Source organism: Cervus elaphus, chromosome 5 (assembly GCF_910594005.1).
Source record: "Cervus elaphus chromosome 5, mCerEla1.1, whole genome shotgun sequence".
In the NCBI taxonomy this organism is placed as follows: Eukaryota; Metazoa; Chordata; class Mammalia; order Artiodactyla; family Cervidae; genus Cervus; species Cervus elaphus.
In genome coordinates, this window is record NC_057819.1 from 19167369 (window position 1) to 19188333 (window position 20965).

Genomic DNA, 20965 nt, shown 5'->3' on the forward strand with positions numbered 1-20965 from the left:
CACACACACACACACACACACACATTCAGGATGATGCTACGTATACCGCTTTGCAATTTGCTTTTTTCACAAGATTTTAGACATTTTCTCAAATCTACTTCATTCTTTTTGAAGGTGACATATTTTTTCTTTACATGGTTTTACCATGCTATTTGTTAAATAAACCCCATATCAATGGATATCTGTGTTGTTTCCAAATTTTTGCTGTGAAAGCCGTGCCACAATGAATATGAATTGGCATTTATCTCTGTTTACTTTTGCTATTATTTCTCTAGGGGAAAAACAAGTTGTAGAAGTGAAACTGGTGGCCCTTAGGATCTGTGCATTGAAGACTTTGACACGTGCAGCTAAGCTGCTGTGGAAAAAGCCTATGTTTGTTTATTCTCCCCCTTCTGGAGGAGGTTGCCGCTTTCCTGAGAGCTGGGATGGTGTCCGAGGCAGCTTGTTTCATGTTCTCATCCTTCGCTCCTGGCTCAGAATTGGCCCTTGATAACAAAGGAGTGACTTGCGCTCAGACAGAGAACAAATAGCACATTTACATACTGCCCTGAGCTTTTTAAAAAAATTAGTTTATTTTTAATTGAAGGATGATTGCTTTACAGTATTGTCTTGGTTTCTGCTGTATATCAATATATGCATCAGCCGTAAACATACATACGCCCCCTTCTTCTTGAACCTTCCTCCCACCTCCTTCCCCCTCCCACCTCTCTAGGTTGTCACAGGGCCCTGGTTTGAGTTCCCTAAGTCATACATCAAATTCCCATGAGCTATCTATTTTATATATGGTAGTGTATATGTTTCCATGTTAGTCTCTCCATTCATCCCACCTTCTCCTTCCCGCCCTCCGTGTCCACAAGTCTGTTCTCTATGTCTGCATCTCCATTGCTGTCCTGCAAATAGGTTCATCAGTACCATCTTTCTAGATTTCATGTATATGTGTTAATATATATGATATTTGTTTTTCTTTTTCCTGACTTCACTCTGTATAATAGGCTCTAGGTTCATTCACCTCATTAGAACTGACTCAAAAGCATTCATTTTTATGGCTGAGGAATGTTAAGGGCCAGATTAGAGTTATTTTTTAAATTAGGGCAGAATTCATGTATGGCTCAGTCAGTATAAGAATCTGCCTGCAATGTGGGAGATGGGGGTTTGATCCCTAAGTTGAGAAGATCCCCTGGAGAAAGGCATGGCAAGCCACTCCAGTATTCTTGCCTGGAGAATCCCATGGGCAGAGGAGCCTGGCAGACTACAAGTCCATGAGGTTGCAAAGAGTTGGACACAACTTGGTGACTAAACCACTACCACCAAAATTCACGTAGCATAAAAGTAACCACTTTATTTTATTATTTATTTATTTATTGCCACACCATGCAGCATGTGAGATCTTAGTTCCCCAACTAGGGATTGAACCTGTGGCCCCTGCAGTGGAAGCTCAGAGTTTTAACCCCTGGACCCCCAGGAAAGTCTCAAGAGTAACCATTTAAAATAAACAATTTGGTGGCATTTGCATGTAATCACAGTGGGGGGCAGGCATCGTCTCTATCTGGTTCCCAAACATTTCCTTCTCCCCGAAAAGAAACCCTGAAACCGTCAGCAGTCACAACCCACTCCCCCACCGTCCATCCACAACCCCCTGGAACAAGCATACATCTGCTATCGGTCTCCATGAATTTGCCTCTTCTGGAGATTTGATGTAGATGGAGTCATACAACGCACAGCCTTTGGTGTCTGCCTCCTTTCCCTCAGCACCATGTTTTCAAGGTTCATCCATGTTGTCGCCCGTGCCAGTGCTCCACTCCTTTTTGTGACAGAGTGACATTCCGTAGTGTGGCTAGACCACAGTTGTCCTGTTCCTGAAGTGGGGGTCCCCCATTGTGTTTTGCAGCATTCCTGTGCACACGATATTCGACAGCTGCCCAGAAGATAACGGCATCAGGGCCATGGCCATCACCCGCGACGCTAAGTATCTGGCAACCATCTCAGATGCCGAAATCCAGGTACAGGGCCGGTTGGGGCAGCCAGCCTGTCAAACGTGTCCCCGTGAGCAGCTCTGCTCAGGCCGTGCGGCACCTGTGGTTCTCTGGGTGCACGGGTGACCAGATTCCCGTCAGGGGCTCCCTGCCTGAGGCCGAGCTCACTGTGCATTGCTCAGTTAGCGGAAGTCACTGGGTTACCATGAGAGGTGTAGGTGACTTCAGCAGCGTTCGGGAACCTTCTTTCTCTCCTCTGTCTGCTTTCGCTCACAGAAAGTTTGCATCTGGAAGTGGACGTTAGCGGCAGAAACGCCAGCATGCACTCTTGACCTCCCCAAGGAATATGGTTTTCAGGTGAGTTCAATTTGAACCTGTAAAGATCCACCTAAAGTTACCCTGGAGCCAGGTCAAAACTCCTTTTTGTTTTGCTGGAGCTTAGTTATGGTGCACTAGAGTTTTTTTAAAAACTCCTATCCGTGTTCTTGGGCTTCCCCGGTGGCTCAATGGTAAAGATTTCGCCTGCAATGCAGGAGACACAGGAGATGCAGGTTCAATCCCTAGGTCAGGAAGATCCCCTGGAGGAGAAGTGGCAACCCACTCCCGTATTCTTGCCCGGAGAATCCCGTGGACAGAGGAGCCTGATGGGCTACAGTCCATGGGGGTCACGAAGAGTTGGACACTTACTGCAGCAACTTATGCACGCATCCATGTCCTTAGTTTATTTTTGGTGATAATAGCTAATATTTTAAATCTTTTCTTATGTGCAGGTTCTGCTAAGTTCTTTGCATGCAGTATCTCACATAATCTATGCAACATGCTAGAAAGAGGTTACTGTGGAATTAATATTACTGCTATTAATTATCAAATAATTGGTCTACAGTCACCCAGCTTTTCTTATTCTAGAAGCATGCTCTGAACCACTCTTCATATAGGGCAACTATCAGTATTCTTGATTTGCATGAGGCGACTTGCCAAGGGCACCAAGAGCGATGACTCTGCTGCTCTGTACCATCTCAGTCAACCTCGTAGCCTTTGTTCACCTGCACATACTGCACTGTGCGCCAGGCGCTGTGGTCAGGACGGATGTTGCTTGTGTGAACTAGAACCCAAGCAGGGGGTCTGGGTGACTGGACTCAGCCAGACACGCATCATTATCAGTTTTATATCCATTTTCTCTCTTTCTCCCCCTCCGCCAACATTCTTCCTGCACCCAGAAAAAAAAAAATTCTTACTTAAAAAAAAAAATGTTTTATTTGGCTGTGCCAGTTGTTACTTGTAGCAAACAGGATCTAGTTCCCTGATGAGGGATTGAACCCAGACTCCCTGCATTGTGAGCTGGAGTCTTAACCACTGGACCACAAGGGAGGTCCCAAATTTCCTTACTTCTTAGAGTTACTAGTCATACTTGGATATTTAGGATGAGATACCAAAAATATTTGGGGGATTTTGATAGAGATTGCACTGAATCTATAGATCCCGTTGGGTAGTATTGTCATCTTAACAGTATTGCCTTCCAACCCAGGAGCACAATACGTCTTCCTATTTATTTATATCATCTTTAATTTCTTTTAGCAGTGTTTTTTTTTTTTTTAAATCTCACCAGGTTTTTTAGTTGTATTTTATTTTTACTTGGATAATTACAGTATTGTGATGGCTTCTGCCATACATGAACATGAATCAGCTGTAGGTGTATGTATGGCCCCCACTCTTGAACACCCCAGTCCGTCCCCCGCCACCCTCTAGGTTGTCACAGAGCACCAGCTTTGGGTTCCCTGCGTCATATAGCAAATGCCCACTGGCTAACTATTTTACATATTGTAGTATGTATGTTCCAATGGTACTTTCTCAAATCATCCCACCTTCTCTCACTCCAACTGTGTCAAAAAGTCTATGTCTCAGCAGTGTTTTGTAGTTTTCAGTGTACAAATCTTTCACTTCCTTGGCTAAATTTATTCCCGAGTATTTTTTATGCTTATGTTTTATGTTTTTTATGTGGAATTGTTTTCTTAATTTTTTTTCTCAGAATGATCATCGCTAGTGTATAGAAATGCAACTGACTTCTATACTGCAGCTTTGCTGAATACACATGGCTATTTTAATTTAAATTGGTTAAAATAAAAGCGTACATTCATTTCCTTGGTCTCACTAGCCACATTTCAACCACTCGTCATCCACGTGGACCCGGTGGCTACCCTTGTTGACAACACACGTGATAGAACATCTCCACCCCCTCAGGAAGTACTGTGGACAGCACGGCACAAACTCCCGGCCTTCTCCCCCCAAGTCCTGGGTGTGTCCCACCGTCAGCCTCCTCTGGATCCATGCCCCAGAGGGCTGAATGTGGCTGATGAGAACCACCAACTGAGCAGATTCATCTTACTTAAAATTCAGTCGAGACTTTCAAGAGGGCTGTCAGCCTGGCCTGGCTGCTTTGGTAGACTGTCGTTTTCATTTCTAGAGACAACAGTTTCATAGCTGCTCCTCCCATCTCCCACTGCCCTGCCTCCCACACTCAGCTGATGACCTCTACTCCTCCTGTTTCACTGAGAAAAATGGAAGCCATCAGATACAAACACCAGCCTGTTCTCCCTCCCAAATCTGCCGTGTGTGTGTGTGTGTGTGTGTGTGCGTGTGCACGTGCGCTAAGTTGCTTCAGTCATGTCTGACTCTTGGCAACCCCGTGGAATGTAGCCTGCCAGGCTCCTCTGTCCATGGGATTCTCTAGGCAAGAATACTGGAGTGGGTTGCCATGCCCTCCTCCAGGGGATCTTGCTGACCCAGGGATCAAACCAGTGTCTCCTGCATTGTAGGTGGATCCTTTATCCACTGAGCCACCTGGGAAGCCCTGTAAATCTGCCACACACCTTCAACCTCACCATCTTCTCTTTTCCCCTCTGACTGCAGTGAAGGGCCAGTGCACTAGTTCCTGGCTGCCTGAGGCCCTTCTGCAGCTCTCAGCCCTCCCTCTACTACACATAAACATGCTTTAGGACCACTGATCCTGAGAGAATGCTCTGACCCCACATCTCCTTCCAGCTATGCCCCCTGCTCCTCTTTACAGGGAGACTTCTCAGAAGCGCCGTCTACACTTACTTTCTCTACTTCCTCATCTCATATCCTTTTTATTATTTTTTTTCCAGGCAATATTTGACCTCTTTGTGTTTTGTTGCTAAATAAGGCATACATGCAAAACGTGTACATCTTAGAGAAGAAAATAAAATGTACCTGTGTGCTCATCACAGGATCATGGAATAGAACGTTACCTTAACCCTAGAGGCCCCCTGTGTTCCCCTTCCTGATCTCATCCTCGGTCTTGCTCCCTAAAGTTAACCATTATCCCAAATTTTGTATTATTCATGCCTGTGCTTTCCTTTATACTTTTCTCTGGTGACATATGTATCTCTCAATACTATCTGTTTTCATTTTACCCGTTTTTGACCTTTCTGTCTTTGTGACTGGGTCTTCCCTGGTGGCTCAGTGGTAAAGAATCCACCTGCCAGTGCAGCAGCTGCAGGAGCCATGGGTTCAATGCCTGAGGTCAGGAGGATCCCCTGGAGGAGGAAATGGCCACCCGCTCCATAGTCTTGCCTGGAGAATCCCATGGACAGAGGAGCCTGGCAGGCTACAGTCCATGGGGCTGCAAAGAGTCAGACATGACTTAAATGGCCAAGCATGCACGTGTTTGGAATCAGAATAATTGTTTGATCTGCTCAGCGTTCTGAGAATCGCCCATGTCGATCCTTGAGCTGTAATTCCTATTCACCTTCACTGCTGTTTTGTTTCTTGCTCTTTGAGTGTTGCAGGACTTATTTATCCATCCTCTGTGGATGGACATTTCCCTCTTCCCATCTGTCCTCCACCCACCCACCGCTCTAACAGAACTGTGCTGCCCACGGTCACTGGTATCCCCAATCAAATGGACATTGTTTTTTTTTTTTAAAATAGCTTCCCAATGGATCTCCCCATTTTTAGTTTTTCATTTTTATAGATTTTATTTTAAAAATTACAAAAAATTTTTTTGGCTATACTGGATCTTTGTTGCTGCTTACGGGCTTTCTCTAGTTTTGAGCAGGGACTCCTCTCCAGTTGTGGTGCAAGAGCTTCTCATTGAGGTGGCTTCTCTTATTGCAGAGCACGGACTCTAGGGCTTAGGTGCTCCTTAGCATGTGAAATCTTCCCGGACCAGGGATTGAACCCATGACCCCTGCATTGATAGGTGGATTCTTAACTACTGGACCATCAGGGAAGTCCCACAACTGTCAATCTTACTGCTATTTTTAAATTTAATTTAATTTTATTTTATTGCTATTTTTTTTTAAGTTATGTGTCTTTTCCCCCACCTCTGGCTGCTTTTAAGATTTTCTCGTGGTTTTCAGCAGTTTTTTGATGGATGGTGTATCTATGCGTGTATGGATATGTTGTTGTTTTTAAAAAAACTTTATCCTTTGGGTTTTTTGAACTTGAGATGCCATGTTTCCTCAGTTTTGGAAAACTCTGGCCATTGTCTCTTCAAACATTATTTCTGCCACATTCTTTCTTTCCTCTCCTTCTGGGACTCCAGCCTTATGTGAGTTAGACCTTTTCAGCTTGTCCCATAGGTCTTTTATTTTCTTTTCTGTTCTTCTGTGTCTTTATGCTTCATTCTGGACCTTTTCTCCTATAATTTATCTTCCTTTTTTACTGTTAATTTGGCTTCCCTGGTAGCTTCTTTTCTACTAACAAATTATTTATTTGACTATATTTAATTTTCTGTTAAACCATATTTTGAGTTTTTAAAGCTTTTTTTTTTTTCAGATCTAGAAGTTCCATTTGATTCTTTTTAAAAATAGAGTTATCTGGTGGCTAATCATCAGGGAAATGCCAATCAAAACCACAATGAACTATCTCCTCACACATATCAGAATGGCTATAATCAAAAAGGCCACATATAGCAAATATTGGAGAGGGTGTGGAGCAAAGGGAACCCTTGTACACCTGGGAATGTAAATTGGTGCAGCCATTGGAAAACAATATAGAGGTTTTTCAAAAAGCTAATAGTAGAATTTCCATATGACCCAGAAATTCCACTCCTGGGCATATATCTGAAAAAAAATTACTGATTCACAAAGATACATGCACCCCAATGTTCAAAGTAGCATTATTTACAATTACCAAGATGTGGGAGCCACCTAAGTGTCCATCAACAGATGAATGGATATAGAAGGTGTGGTACATGCATTCAGTGGAACACTCAGTCATAAAAATTACCTGGTATTCTCTTTCTGTAGACCACTCGTCTTCCTCCTTTTCAGTCATATGACTCTTTCATGTGCCTGGTTATTTTTCACTGAATGCCTGATGTTGTACTTTAAGAAGAATAGGAATAATTTGAGGCTCAGGATGTTAGTAACTTTCTCCAAGGAAGACTTAGTTTTGCTTCTTTTGGGCCTTTGGCAAAGCAGTCACCTCCATCTAATCAGAGATTGAGGTGACCTGAGGCTGATTTTCAGCCTTTGTGAAGCCTCGTCCATGTACTTCCTTTCACCAGGACTTTACCCCACCCAGACCTTTGTGCTGTCCTGAAATTGATCCTCAGACGTTAGCCTTGGTAGCTCACATTGCTGAAGTGATGCAGCAAGCAAGGGGCAAGAAGTCGGTGATGGGGTGGAAGGGGCAGGAATGGATCGTATAAAGCATTTCTTGAGCCCATCTCTCAAAGCTGCCTCCCATGCACGCCTTCCTGTTAGACTGCAGCCGCCCGCCTCCTGCACACGTACCGTTTGGAGACGCTCACGTGAGTGTCCCCAGGGCTTCCTCACTGGTTTAGTCATTCTGCACTTCAGGTTTCCTTCACTTCTGTAGTATCCACAGGGTTGGTTTTGGGGAACCCATGCTATTCACCATCTTGGCAGGAATCAGAAGATCTTTCCAATATTTTGTATTCATTCCAAGTTCCCTTGTGGCCCCATCAAATTTAGAAATGAGTACACAACAGCCTTTGTCCAAAAGGACACAGAATAAAGGTTATTGGTGAATACTGGTTTACTTTTGCTTGTTCCAGTTTATAGATGATGAATTATAGTAAATAAGACTAAATAAGAAAGGAAACACGTTTGAGTTCATTCATTTTCACACTCAGTATTTCAGTTATATTCCTATTGCTTATAAAATGCCATGTGTTTTCTGTTTTATATTCTTACTCAGTTATTTATTTTAATTAAAAGTATTATTTAATTTAATTTAATTTTTTGGCCACACCACCTGGCTTGTGGGATCTTAGTTGCTCCACCAGGGATTGAACCCATGCCCCCTGCAGTGGAAGTATGGAGGCCTAACCACTGGACCACCAGGGAAGTCCCCAAAATATTATTTATTTTAACATCCAACTTAACCAGAGAGAGACAGAAAATTTTTTATTATAATGTAATATATTTTAATATTTTATATTTCAGAACTACCTAATTTTTAATCCAACAAATAATAAAGAATTGGTGAGCAATAGTAAAACACAAGCAATATATTATACGTGGGTGAGTAGAACTGTTTTCATTTGTTTTAAATATATGGATGAGTATCTGTTTATTCTTTGAGTACAGATGTTTTGGTAATGTAACAATATAGTATCTACTTAAAAAGCAATAAACATATTAAAGTGTTTTGATTTAATTATAGCATTTATTTTAGCCCCACTGGAAATTAGCATATTAAGCCAGAAGCACATAATTTAAATTCTATTTAATTTTTTAAATTAATGAAATGAATATTTTTTTGAATGTGTTTAAGGCCTAAGATGTAGGAGTTTTCAAATCTTGGACTCTTTTCCCTTTTTTTTTCCCCCTTTTTTAAAAAATTAATTAATTTATTTTAATTGGAGGCTAATTACTTTACAATATTGTAGTGGTTTTTTCCACACATTGACATGAATCAACCATGGGTGTACATGTGTCCCCCATCCTGAACCCCCGACTAGCAAACAGATTGGTGATAATGTATACTGACACAGGGAAAAATCATGGTGTTAAAAAGACATCAAAATGTAACATAAAATTACCATATGACCCACCAGTTTCCAGGTATATAACCAAAATAATTGAAAACAGGCACTCAAACAGATACTTATATACAGATGTTCACAGCAGCAGCATTATACACAGTACCCAAAAGGTAGGAGCAGATGTCCATCAACTAGTGAATGCGTAAATCCAATGTGGTCTATCCATATGTGGAATATAACCTAGTCTTTGAAAGGAATGAAGCGCTGACACCTACTGCAACTGTGGATGAACCTTGGGAACATTATGGTGAATGAAAGAAGCCAGACCCAAAAAGCCAAATACCATATGATCCCATTCATAGGAAATTTTCAGAATACCTGAATCCATAGAGACGGAAAGAAGAATGGTGGTTGTCAGGGAATGGAGGAGTAGGGGGTGGGGGGTGACTGCTTGATGATAGGAGGGTTCCTTTTGGGGTGATGGAAGTGTCCTGGAACCAAAGAGAATAACAGTTGCACAGCATTGGTTATGTACTAAATGCCACTCAGTTGTACACTTTAAAATGGTTAATGGTTAATTTTATGTTATGTGAATTTTCCCTCAATAAAAAATGCAAAACAACAAAAAAAAATGCAAAACAATTGAATTGCTGATTTACAGTGATAACTCATTACTTCAGGTATTAATGATAGCTTAAAACCTTATAAATGCAGAAGTTAGATCTGCATTAACAACCACTTAAAATCACAGTCGTTTGTGGCATTATTTATTTATTTTCTTTCAGAATGTTTTTAGATGTTCCTGGAGATAGCAGGTTCTCCTACATGTAGAAATTGCAAAGCTCTGCCCCTGTTTCGATGCATTTGTTTTGATTTTGCTGTTATGTTGCTTTTCTTTTGGAAATGGCTTTTTTTTTTTTTAGTAGTGATTATTTTTCTCTGTGCTTATCAGTATCCAGAGGGAGGCATACTTGTTCACAGTGCCCCGCTTTTAACAGAAAAAGTGAGTATGCCTGTTGTACTTTTTATATGCCTGACTTCGTAGGAAATAAGTATGTGTGTGTCAGCCTAGTCACTTTGGGTACTCTGTGTGTGTCTTGATATTGGGAAATAATTTGAAATTTTTACTGAGGTCCTTTACCATACTGAATGGTCAGTTTAAAATAATGGAAGGATTTTTCAAAATAATATAGAATACAAATAAATGGCAAAGAGGTACATGTATATGTATGGCTTAGTCCCTTAGCTGTTCACCTGAAATGGCCACAATATTGTTAATTGACTATACCCCAATACAAAATTAAAAGTTTGAAAAAATTATAAATTTATCCTGCAATATTGAAAATAAATGGCAAAGGAAATTTACTACCACAAGCAAATACCCAAGAAACTGGTGGCTTTTATAATGTATGTGTGCCTGTGACAAAGGATGAAAGGTAATTTGGGGTGATGTGAGTAAAGTCATTGGACATGAGTGGATCCCTTTAAGCTGCTTAGTTTTCAGAACAATTGAAAAATGATATGGAGGGACTTACCTGGTGGTTCGGTGGTTAGGAATCAACCTTCCAATGCAGGGAACGTGGGTTCATTCCCTGGTCACGGAATTAAGATCCCACATGCCTTGGAGCAGCCAAGCCCGCGTACCACAACTGAAGTGAGCCCACGTGCCATAACTAGAGAAGCCCGCGAGCCACAACGAAAGATCCTGCGTGCCACGACTAAGACCTGACACAGCCAAAAATAAATTTTGAAAACTGATATTGGGTGTTTAGCTGTTTAAGGTCCAGTAGGAAGGTGGTGAGCCAGGTGTTGGTAGAAACGTTTTATCCTGCCAGCTTTCCTTGAGCGATTGCACCAGGGGTGGACCTTGAGTCCCATCTCCTGCATCAGTTTCTGTTTCTGATACTCATGGAACCTGCTCTCAGTGTGCACCTTATGATGATTTTTTCTGTTTCCTTTCTTCTTTTTTGATTCAGTCTATAAAACTTTACTTTTCAAGCAAGCATGCAGGAAGAAAAAATAGAGACAGTGGACACAAGGCAAGAAGATGATTCTGTCTACAAACTCAGCTTTTTATAACTCAAAGTATCAAAAACTAAATACAGTCAATTCTCATTATTTGCCATAGCTATGTTCGGTAAGGTCTCTGCAGACCTGAATTGGTGGATGCTGAATCGTTGCTCCTAGGAGAGTTGTAAGAACAGGTTCCTGCCAGCTTAGGGTCACCATACTTTCATCAGCTGACAGATCCATGACCTTGTTTTGTGTATGTTTCTGTTTAAAGACACCATATTTAATTTATAACGTTAGTTCCTTAACGTTGGAGTCAAGGTTGACAGCACCAGGTAGAACTCACGCCTGAATAAGGCTTATCTAACACAGGTGAATTCTCTGGAAGGCATGCCCAGCCTTCTCTTGCTCAAGAGCACCATATGGTATTTTAATACCATGTTCAGGAGCCAATTTAAATACCAAAATCACCAATAAAAAGTACCCCACCCCCCCACCAAAAGACAAGAGCAAACATCATGGCAGTAAAGACCAGGCTAAGGACACTTGCTTCCTGAGAGCTGAAACCAGATAGAGAATTGCCTTGCTTGACCTCAGCTGGGAATGTCAAGTTTTTTTGCCACTCGGCACACGCACACATCTGCAAATGATTGTGAAGTGCCACGAGGATTGCTTTGGAGGTTACACATACATTTCAGCACATAGGTAAATTCACGAAAATGGAATCCACAAAGAATGAGAATTGGCTGCAGTTTGAAATGATAAAAACGCCTCGTGTTGAACAGGGCTGCTTTTAGACAGAATGTGCTGTTCGTGCTTGACCAGTTGTACTTCTGCTGACCTCAAAGAGGTCCACCCTTGGATTTTCTCTGCCTAAGTAGAGAGCCAGACAGCAGACTTGCTGTATCATGACAGATCACTGATTTCCTTCGTGTATTCATTCAGTAAACATTCACCAAGGGTTCACTTGCTGCTCTGCGTTCTTTGTATACTTCATCTCTAGGACACTGTCAGAGAAAGATGGCCTGGTGCCTTATCCTACATAGCATACATTTAGTAAGGAATCTCAGGGGCATTTCTGTGTAAAGCACTTACTTTCCACTGATGGGAAGATGATTTATGATCAGACGAAGGCTGGGAGAATTGTTTTATGATTTTTTACAGCTGGAGCATGCTTTTGTTCACGACATTAGTTTCCTTATCAGTCTCTGAAAACTCTGAAAGAGAAGTTGTGCAGGTATAAACAGTGATTAACCACCCTTTCTTTTGCTTTAAGCAAACCATTTAATTAAGTCCGTACGTAACCCTTCACTTGCTCTTAGCAAACCCTCAGAGGTTCAGAACTGCCTGGATCATGGCAATCCTCAGGGAAGTGTTTTTTAAGTGATTTTTTTTTTACTTTATTTTTTTCCTACTATATTCAGGTGAAACATTATAAAACGTTGTGCTGATAAATGTTTTGTTTTATATTTACCATCAACGGTAACTTGTACATATAACCTGTAACCTGTCTTTTGAAATACAGACATTCAACAAGCTTGTGGGAAAATTTAGCCAGTCTGTCTTTCACTTGAATTTAACCCAAATACTGTCCGCGACGATGGAAGGGAAGCTGGTTGTCTGGGACATTTACCGCCCACCGCCATCTGCCTCCTCCTCCATGGGCTTTCCCCATATCAAACCTTGCAAACTGGTTCATTTGCAGAAGGAGGGTATCACTGTGCTCACTACAGTTGACAGGTAATTAGTGAATGAAAAAGTAGCTGTAGATGATTATAAACTTATCTAAAAACCCTTTTGGAGGTAGATACATATTTTGTATATGCAAAGATTGTTTCTGGGGAGAACCAATTTAACTGGGAACATTGGTTGCCTCTGAGGAAAAGAACTGAGAACCAAGATTAAGGACAGGGGTGGATTTACTTCTTTTTATAGTCTCATTTGTACTAATTGGGTTGCTTTAAAAAAAAAATTGCATGGGCATGCATTACTTTTAAACCCAATCCTTTTGGGTTGGTGAAACAAAAAGTAACTGGTTTTTTTTTTCTTCTGCCCTAATTAGACTTATTTTGCACCCTAAATTTTACATTCTTTCAATGGAAGAATATGGCATAAAGAGCTATTTTTTTTCCTGATGACAAAATAACATTTGCCAACCATGAAAATATGAAATACAACAAAACTTTATAGAGTTCCTTAACTCTTTGATTTTGAGGGGCTGTGGGGATCCACAGCTGATCTCAGCCTTATGCCTTAGCCTCAGACATAAAGGGGTTCACATGCCAAATACATTCCTTCCTTGCTGAGTGACCTGGGACAAGGGACTTAAATGTACCAAACCTCCATTCTTCCATCTATAAAGTGGGCACCATAACACTGTCCCTCTCTGAGTGATTTTGTGAGGATGGCTTGCTGGATCTTAGTTTCCTGACCAGGGACTGAACCTGTGTCTCCTGCAGTGGAAGCACTGAGTCCTAACCACTGGGCTACGAGGGAATGTCCCAAGGATTGTAAAACTCTTAGCACGCTCTCAGGCACAGGGGAGCTCTAGGTACAACAGCCCTTGTCAGGGTGTTGGGAAGTTCCCCAAAGTGTTGGAGACAGCTGACTCATGACGAGGACCCTGCCCACGTGGTGGGAGTCACTGTGCCCTCTGCTCTCCAAAGGCCCGTTGCTCTCCTTCCCCTTTCTTTAATATAGGGTCTATACTAAAGGTCTTCCCCTTTCTTTAATAACAGTGAGGCCCTGGCATGGCTTGCAAAGAGAAATGCAAATTGTCATCTTCACCCAATTGGTGGGAAAAGATAGCAGTAGAATCATACCTGATGAAGCTGTCAACTTTAATCATTGAGGGTTAGGACCCAGGGAAGACCATGCCTGGGTTCCCCTCTCTCCATGTTAAGTAAAACACAGCCAGGAGACTTCCGCTGCAGTCCAGTGGTTAAGACTCTGCACTTCCAAGGGAGAGGGCGAGGGTTTGGTCCCTGGTTGGGGAAGTAAGATCCTGCATGCTGAGTGGTGCAGCCAAAACAACAACAAAACAAACAAACAAAAAACCCCAGCCAGGACCAGGGAGCCCTTGCAGGAAAAAGTCTTAACACTGGAGACACACAAAACAAACACATTCGCCTTGTTTTGCTGTTTTTGTCCAGCAGAGGGCAGTGAACGCCGTCCTAGCCAATTACTCTGCCCACTTGCCTTGCTTATTAATCAGACACCTCATTTAATCGCTTTATATATATATATAAGAAAATTCATCCCCCACATCCCCCCGTGATTAGAATTATGTCAGAGGCTTAAAAAAAACAAGCTCATTGGGATGGCTCTGAGGAAATAAAAACCATTCTGTCACGCAGCACTGCCCTTGGCTGTGATGACTGGACAGGGCTTTACGATCCCTCTCACAGCAGTTGTCTCCCTGTGTTCCATTGCCAGCCTGTGTGACTTCAGAGGGACGGTAGCCGGACTCTGTTGTCATCTGTAGTCTGTGGTGGAGAGTGGAAATCACTGCCCACTGCCGCTGCACAGGACTGACCTTGGAGGGCAGGGCAGAGGAAAGCAGAGAGCATGGACTTCGTGTTGCATACACTTGGACCCCTGCATAGTCTAGCCATGTGGCCCTGATAGGGCTGCCAGGTTTAAGTATGTCCCGGGACTTCCCTGGTGGTCCAGTGGCCAAGACTCCGATCTCCCAATGCTGGGGTGTCTGGGTTCGATCCCTGGTCAGGAAACTAGATCCTACATTGTACAGTGAAGGATTTGAATGCAGAACTCAAGATCCCTTGTGCTGCAACTAAGACCTGATGCAGAAAATAAATTAAATATATATATGTCCCAAATACTGCATGAGGCAATTGCATTTGGGAGCATACACTATTTGGGACATATTTATCCTATAAATTTACTCATGGTTCATCTGAAATTCAGATTTAACTGAGTATCCTGCATTTTTACTTGCTAAATCTGGCAATCCCAGGACTTAAACCTTAGTTTCCCAAATGGGAACTGGGAATGACAGTAAAATCAGCCACATGGGGCCGTATTCAGTGAAAGTTTTTACAACACCTGGAGTCCAGAGGCTGGCATGTGTGTTCAGTAGATGATAGTCAGTATCATTATTTAACCTACAATGCAGGAGACTTGGCTTCGATCCCTGGGTCAGGAAGATCCCCTGGAGAAGGAAATGGCAACCCACTCAGTATTCTTGCCTGGGAAATCCCATGGACAAGGAGCCTGGAGGGCTACAGTCAATGGGGTCACAAAGAGTTGGACACATCTTAGCGACTAAAACACCACCACCACCACCACCACCACCATTATTTAACAAACTGACTTTATCCTCTGATTTCAGCTATATTGTCACAGGCGATATTCGGGGCAACATCAAGTTCTATGATCACACCCTCTCCATTGTGAACTGGTACAGCCACTTCAAACTCAGCTCCATAAGATCCCTGTCCTTTTCAAAGACCCCAGCAGCCCCTCCGACCGAAAATACAAACTATCCTCCAGACTGCACTCTAAAAAGTGATCATTTTGTTGTAAGGTGAGTTGTTAACTGTTGTTGTTCAGTCGCTAAGTGTCCGACTCTTTGCGACCCCATGGACCACAGGCAGCATGTCAGGCTTCCCTGTCCTTCACTATCTTTCGGAGTTTGCTCAAACTCATGTCCAATGAGTTGGTGATGCCATCCAACCATCTCATCCTGTGTCATCCCCTTCTCCTCCTGCCCTCAATCCTTCCCAGCATCAGGGTCTTTTCCAATGAGTCGGCTCTTCACATCAGGTGGCCAAAGTATTGGAGCTTCAGCTTCAGTATCAGTTTTTCCAATGAATATTCAGAGTTGATTTCCTTTAGGATTGACTGGTTTGATCTCCATGGGACTCTCAAGAGTCTTCTCCAGCACACAGTTTGAAAGCATCAATTCTTCAGGGCTCAGTTGAAGTTGTTCATGAACCTTATCATTGGAATAGTCAAAAAACTGTCTTCTTTTAGTTTGTGTACTGTAGTATCTTCTTCCTGTTCCTGGAATGTGAAATACAGGGAACCTGGCCTTTCTAGTTAGGCCTTTCTCTGGGTCAGAGATGGGTCTCCTTGGCTGATTATGATCACTGTTTAATTTTTTTTTTAAGTGAAACATCATTCTCCTATTAAGAATGTTTAGTAAAAAAAAAAAAAAAAGAATGTTTAGTGATAGGAAACTGGAAATGGCTCTGATCTCAGTTGCCTCTGGAGTCCTTCATTGTAGGTTGGTCTCCTTTCTCTGAGCTGAGTTTGTTCTAGTTCTATGGTTAAAGGGATTTGATAGTGAATAGCCATAACATTTCAAGACAGAATTATCTGTGAGCTTGCTTAATTACCCTTGCCGTATTTGCAGGCACATCTGTATGTGTGCACCCAACCCCATATTTGCATACACAAATGAATATTTGCATGTGCAGATTAGCTAATTGTACAACTGACTGTCCATCTGCATACTTAATGACTCAATTTACATGTAGAAATGTGGGCTTTTTCACTTGCAAATGGAGGCTGTTGGGTTTTGGTGGCGTATTTTCGGAGATGCTGGGTTAATAATGTCACTAAATTACAGACGACAGAGGCGTTTCATGTGCAATTAGAATTGCTGGCGTGCCCCGTTCCCTGCAAGCACTGATACGGGCTGGTCTCTCCTTGGCAAACAGGAATTTTATCATCGGAACATCAGATGCGTCAGTGTACCACTTGACAGTAGATGGGACTAAACTTGAGAAGTTATTTGTCGAGCCCAGGGATGCCATTTGTGCCATCTCCTGCCACCCATACCAGCCCCTCATCGCCATTGGAAGTTTCTGCGGGATGATCAAAGTGTGGGATTATGAACAGAAAAAATACCTCTTCAGCAGGATCTTTGAGAAGGGGCTTGGAGTTCAGAGTCTGACCTACAACCCTGAAGGTATTTTCATCTTATCCACCTGTCTTAGGTTCTAAACCAAAAACAGACCCAAATGGCTCTGCCTTCAGCTGTAACAGCTCCAGGAAGGTGACCTTGACCCACTCCCCACACCAGGCCAGATGGGATGCCTGGTCCCCCTGGATGCTGCAGAACTCTGTACCGCCTGGTCTCATCCCATGGTGCCATGTTTTCCAGTTTACTCCTCCCTCTCAGGACCTTGTCTGTCCTGTTCGTTGCTATCTCCTTGGTACCTCGGACAAGGCTCAGCACAGAGTTGATATTTCTTAAGTCAATGTAGTCCTTTTCTTTCCTTCTTTTTTTAAAAAATTGTATTTGTTTATTTAGCTGTGTGGTTCTTAGTTTCGGCATGCAGAATCTTTAGTTGAGGCATGTGAACTCTTAGCTGCAGCGCATGGTATCTAGTTCCCTAACCAGAGATTGAACCCAGGCCCCCTGCACTGGGAACTCAGAGTCTTAGCCCCTGGGCCACCAGGAAAGTACCAGTGAAAGTCTTTTTCGATCCTTGTTCTCCTACTTGTGATTTCAGGAGCTCTGCTTGGAGCTGGCTTCACAGAGGGGACAGTTTACATTCTTGATGCAATGTCCTTAGAAAGTGCAATCTCAGAGCCTTTCAGATACTCCAGAAGCAGCGTGACTCACATCAGCTTCTCCCATGACTCCCAGTACATGGCGACCGCTGTGAGTATTGTCACTGAGTGAGGTCCAGTGGCTCCTCAACCTCCTTTAAAGCCGCAAGAGGGAGGATTTGGGATGTGCAGGTGGGGGTGGGGTGGGGAGCGGGGGCTCCAGGGTACGGGTTTCTTTGGGAGGGGGGGGCGATGAAAATGCTCTAAAACCATGATGATGGACGCACAACTCTGTGAATATACTAAAGTCAATTGAATTGTACATTTCTGGCGGGTGAATTGTGTGTGGTGTGAATTATATCTCAATAAAGCTGTTATAAAAAGAGAAAGGGATGGGGAAAGTGGGGCAGTGGGTGGGTGGGGGGCACTTCTGCCTGAAAACAAGACCGGGGCCTCAGAACTCCCCGACTCGGGGCTCTGCCACTCCGACAGCTCATGTTGGTTTGTTAGTTTTTTGGAACCCTCTCTGCATCCTGGCTTTCATCTTTCCCTTTGATTTCTGACGAGATGACATTCTCATTTATCTCAAGGCAAAGTCTTCCGCCGAGCATTTTGGATTCTGTTCCTTCCCTCTGTGAATAGGGCTCTTAATCTCAGTAAAGATTTTTCCCGGACCCCTGACCTCTCCCTTCCCCCCACTTCTCCTGGGGATGGGGGTGGGGATGCGGGGAAGTAGCTGCTGACACCCTTGACTCCAACTCACTTCCCATCAGCACAGCGACTCAGATGTCCCGTGTCCCTTGAGGCTGTTCCCGCCTGCTCTCCGTTTAGCTCTCAGTCATCGTGTATGTATTTTTTAATCATACCTTTTAAAATCTTGTGTAGCTGGATAAAGAGAAGGGCGGACAAAGGCAGAAAGGGTAGGGATTTCAGTTTCCAACAGAGAATGACATGGGGACCAGCAAGGAGAGAAAGACCATAATGTTAGACAAATACCATCTCTGCCCACCCCACCACCCCACTGCCTGCCCCATTGCCTGCCACTACCTACTTTGAACTCTGATTTTTCTCATCTGCTAAAATGGGTATTATTTAACCACTTGTTCCAATAGACAGAGGTTTTCTTTTTGGATAAAATACTCTAAAAGCAAAGTTAGTGTGAAGAACACAGTGATAGCTCTTAACTTACAAAATTGAGTAACGTCTGCTCTTTCCCTCATACTCAGGATGTCAGTTTCACTGTGGCTGTTTATGTGGTGAGAGTCAAACACAGACAAAGGGTCTGGGAATACTTGGCAAGGCTGCGCTCTCACCGCAAGAGCATTCGAAGTGTCCTGTTCGGGGTTCATCTGGACAGCAATGAGCCCCGACTGCTAAGCCTCGGCAGAGACAGACTCCTGGTGAGCTCCTTTGCTTTCCTTTGCCTGGTCCTCAGGACCGTGTCTCATTCTTGTTATTTCCCTGGAGTCTGGCACAGAACCAGTATGTGTGATTTGTTGGAGAAGACGAATACATGGGGACTTCCTGCTGGTCCAGTGGCGAAGACTCCACGTCCCCAATGCCCAGGTCTGATCCGTGGTCAGGGGACTGGATCCCACATGCCAGAACTCAGAGTTCGAGTTGGCAGGTGAAGATCCCGTATGCTGCAGCTGAGACCTGGCACAGCCAAGTGAATAAATGAAATAAGTAAACGTCTTTTAAAAAAGAAAATGGATGTATGACGAAGTAGCAAAAACCATTCTGAGTTGGCACTTGGCTTCCATGCAGCTCTGACACCACACTCGCGTCCTGAGTGAGGAGGGCCCTGGGAAATGGCATGTTGGTGGAGCGGAGGTGGTCCTCCCCGCAGCGTGGACAGCTCAGCCGCCTTTGCCTCTCCGTGGGCGTTTGGAAGCCAACACCACAATCCCTGTGTCTCGGGGTCGGGGCCAGGCTGCTACCTCCATGTGACAACCCAGAGAGGATCAAGAAGGAAAGGGAGTGTCAGTGGCAGATGTGATATTACATGCTTGAACCCAAAGGATTCAAAATCAATTGATTTATCTGTGCATCCATCTTAACTTCCTTCCTTTCCTCCCCTTACTTCCTTTATTCTACCCATTCTTTTTTTAACAAATATATTTAAAATTTTATTTATTTATTTATTTGACTGCACCAGGTCTTAGTTGCAGCATGTGAGATCTTCAGTCTTCATTGTGGCATGTGGGACCTAGTCCCACAACCAGAGATGAAAGCCAGGTCCCCTGCATTAGGACTTCAGAGTCTTAGCCAGAGGACCACCAGCGAAGTCCCTATTCTGTCCATTCTTCCATCCACCCATCATCTATCCATCCTTCCTTCCTTCTATCCATCCTGGTCTGGCCACCAAAACCTACCTATGGGTGAAATTCAGCAGACTGCTAATGTATGACTTTCAAGAGCAGAGATTTAGCTATGAATTAGTTCCTACTCACAGAAAGTTCCCAAGATAATGCTAAGTGAAGCAGAACAACAAAGTTGTAAGAGTTCAGGTTCTGGAGTTAGTTGGACCTAGATTTGAATTCTCAGTCTACCATTCCTTGGGTGTGTGACCTTGGGAAAACCACAGAATCTCTCTGAACATCTGTTTTCTCATCTGCAAAATGGGCATAGCAGGACTGCACCGCTGGGGAGTTGTATTAAATGGCATCATCTTGCTCATAATGAATACTCCATATTGGTAGTTTTTTAGGTGTAGAAGTTCAGGCAATTCTCTTAAAAGGCCTGATACTGTCTCCCCCAGAAAAGGATTGTTGACTGACTTCATTCACCTCTGTCCTCATGTGTATGCATCTGGCCTTCCCTGTAGATTGAGTACAACCTACTCAAGAGCTACAAAGATCACCTGGCAGTCCTGGACATTCACTGGACTGACCAGGGCAGCTACCCCACCTGCATGGTCTGGTACCCGCCGCTCACCAAGGAGCTCTTCCTGCTCATCTGCAACAGTAGCTACAAAGTGAAGCTTTTTAACTCCACCACAAAAATGTGCAGGTAAGCCAGGAAGCTCCCCAGAAATGGTGCGTTTCTCAGTCCCCAGGTTATTTCAAGCCCCACCTTAAGGACCTGCAAACAGCTTGCCTACCATTACAACCCTTCTTACTTTGCAAAGTAGGAAACTGAGGCACAGATAAGGTTAGTTGTCCTTGCCCAAGTTCACATGGTTAGAAAGTGCCAGTTCACTGGCAGCCCAGTGGTTAAGAATCTGCCTTCCAATGCAGGGGGTGCGGGTTCAATCCCTGTTCGGGGGACTAAGATCCTCCATGCTGTGGGGCAACTAAGCCCAGGCACCGCATCTACTGAGCCCAAACGCTCTAGAGCCTGTGTGCTACGACTAGAGAAGCCCACGCACCACAGAGAGCGGTCCGTGTGCAGCAATGAAGAGCCAGTGTAGCCGAAAATAATTTTAATAAGCAGATAATAAACTGCATTGGTAACATCTAACAAAATTTGTAAAAGGAAGTGC

General features: G+C 43.5%; 1 protein-coding gene across 2 annotated transcripts in view; it reads left to right on the top strand.

Moving 5' to 3' along the window:
- CFAP251 (cilia and flagella associated protein 251) overlaps window positions 1-20965 on the top strand; it is a 70761-nt gene that overhangs the window by 16168 nt on the left and 33628 nt on the right. The window contains exons 6-15 of one of the 2 annotated variants that reach the window (XM_043901939.1): window positions 1889-2000; window positions 2250-2330; window positions 8408-8485; window positions 9902-9952; window positions 12485-12699; window positions 15311-15505; window positions 16644-16894; window positions 17442-17593; window positions 18708-18881; window positions 20309-20493. In XM_043901939.1, the coding sequence (XP_043757874.1) occupies window positions 1889-2000; window positions 2250-2330; window positions 8408-8485; window positions 9902-9952; window positions 12485-12699; window positions 15311-15505; window positions 16644-16894; window positions 17442-17593; window positions 18708-18881; window positions 20309-20493 (1494 nt within the window). The remainder of the gene's footprint in view (window positions 1-1888; window positions 2001-2249; window positions 2331-8407; window positions 8486-9901; window positions 9953-12484; window positions 12700-15310; window positions 15506-16643; window positions 16895-17441; window positions 17594-18707; window positions 18882-20308; window positions 20494-20965) is intronic. The other variant, XM_043901938.1, reaches the window with a different exon arrangement.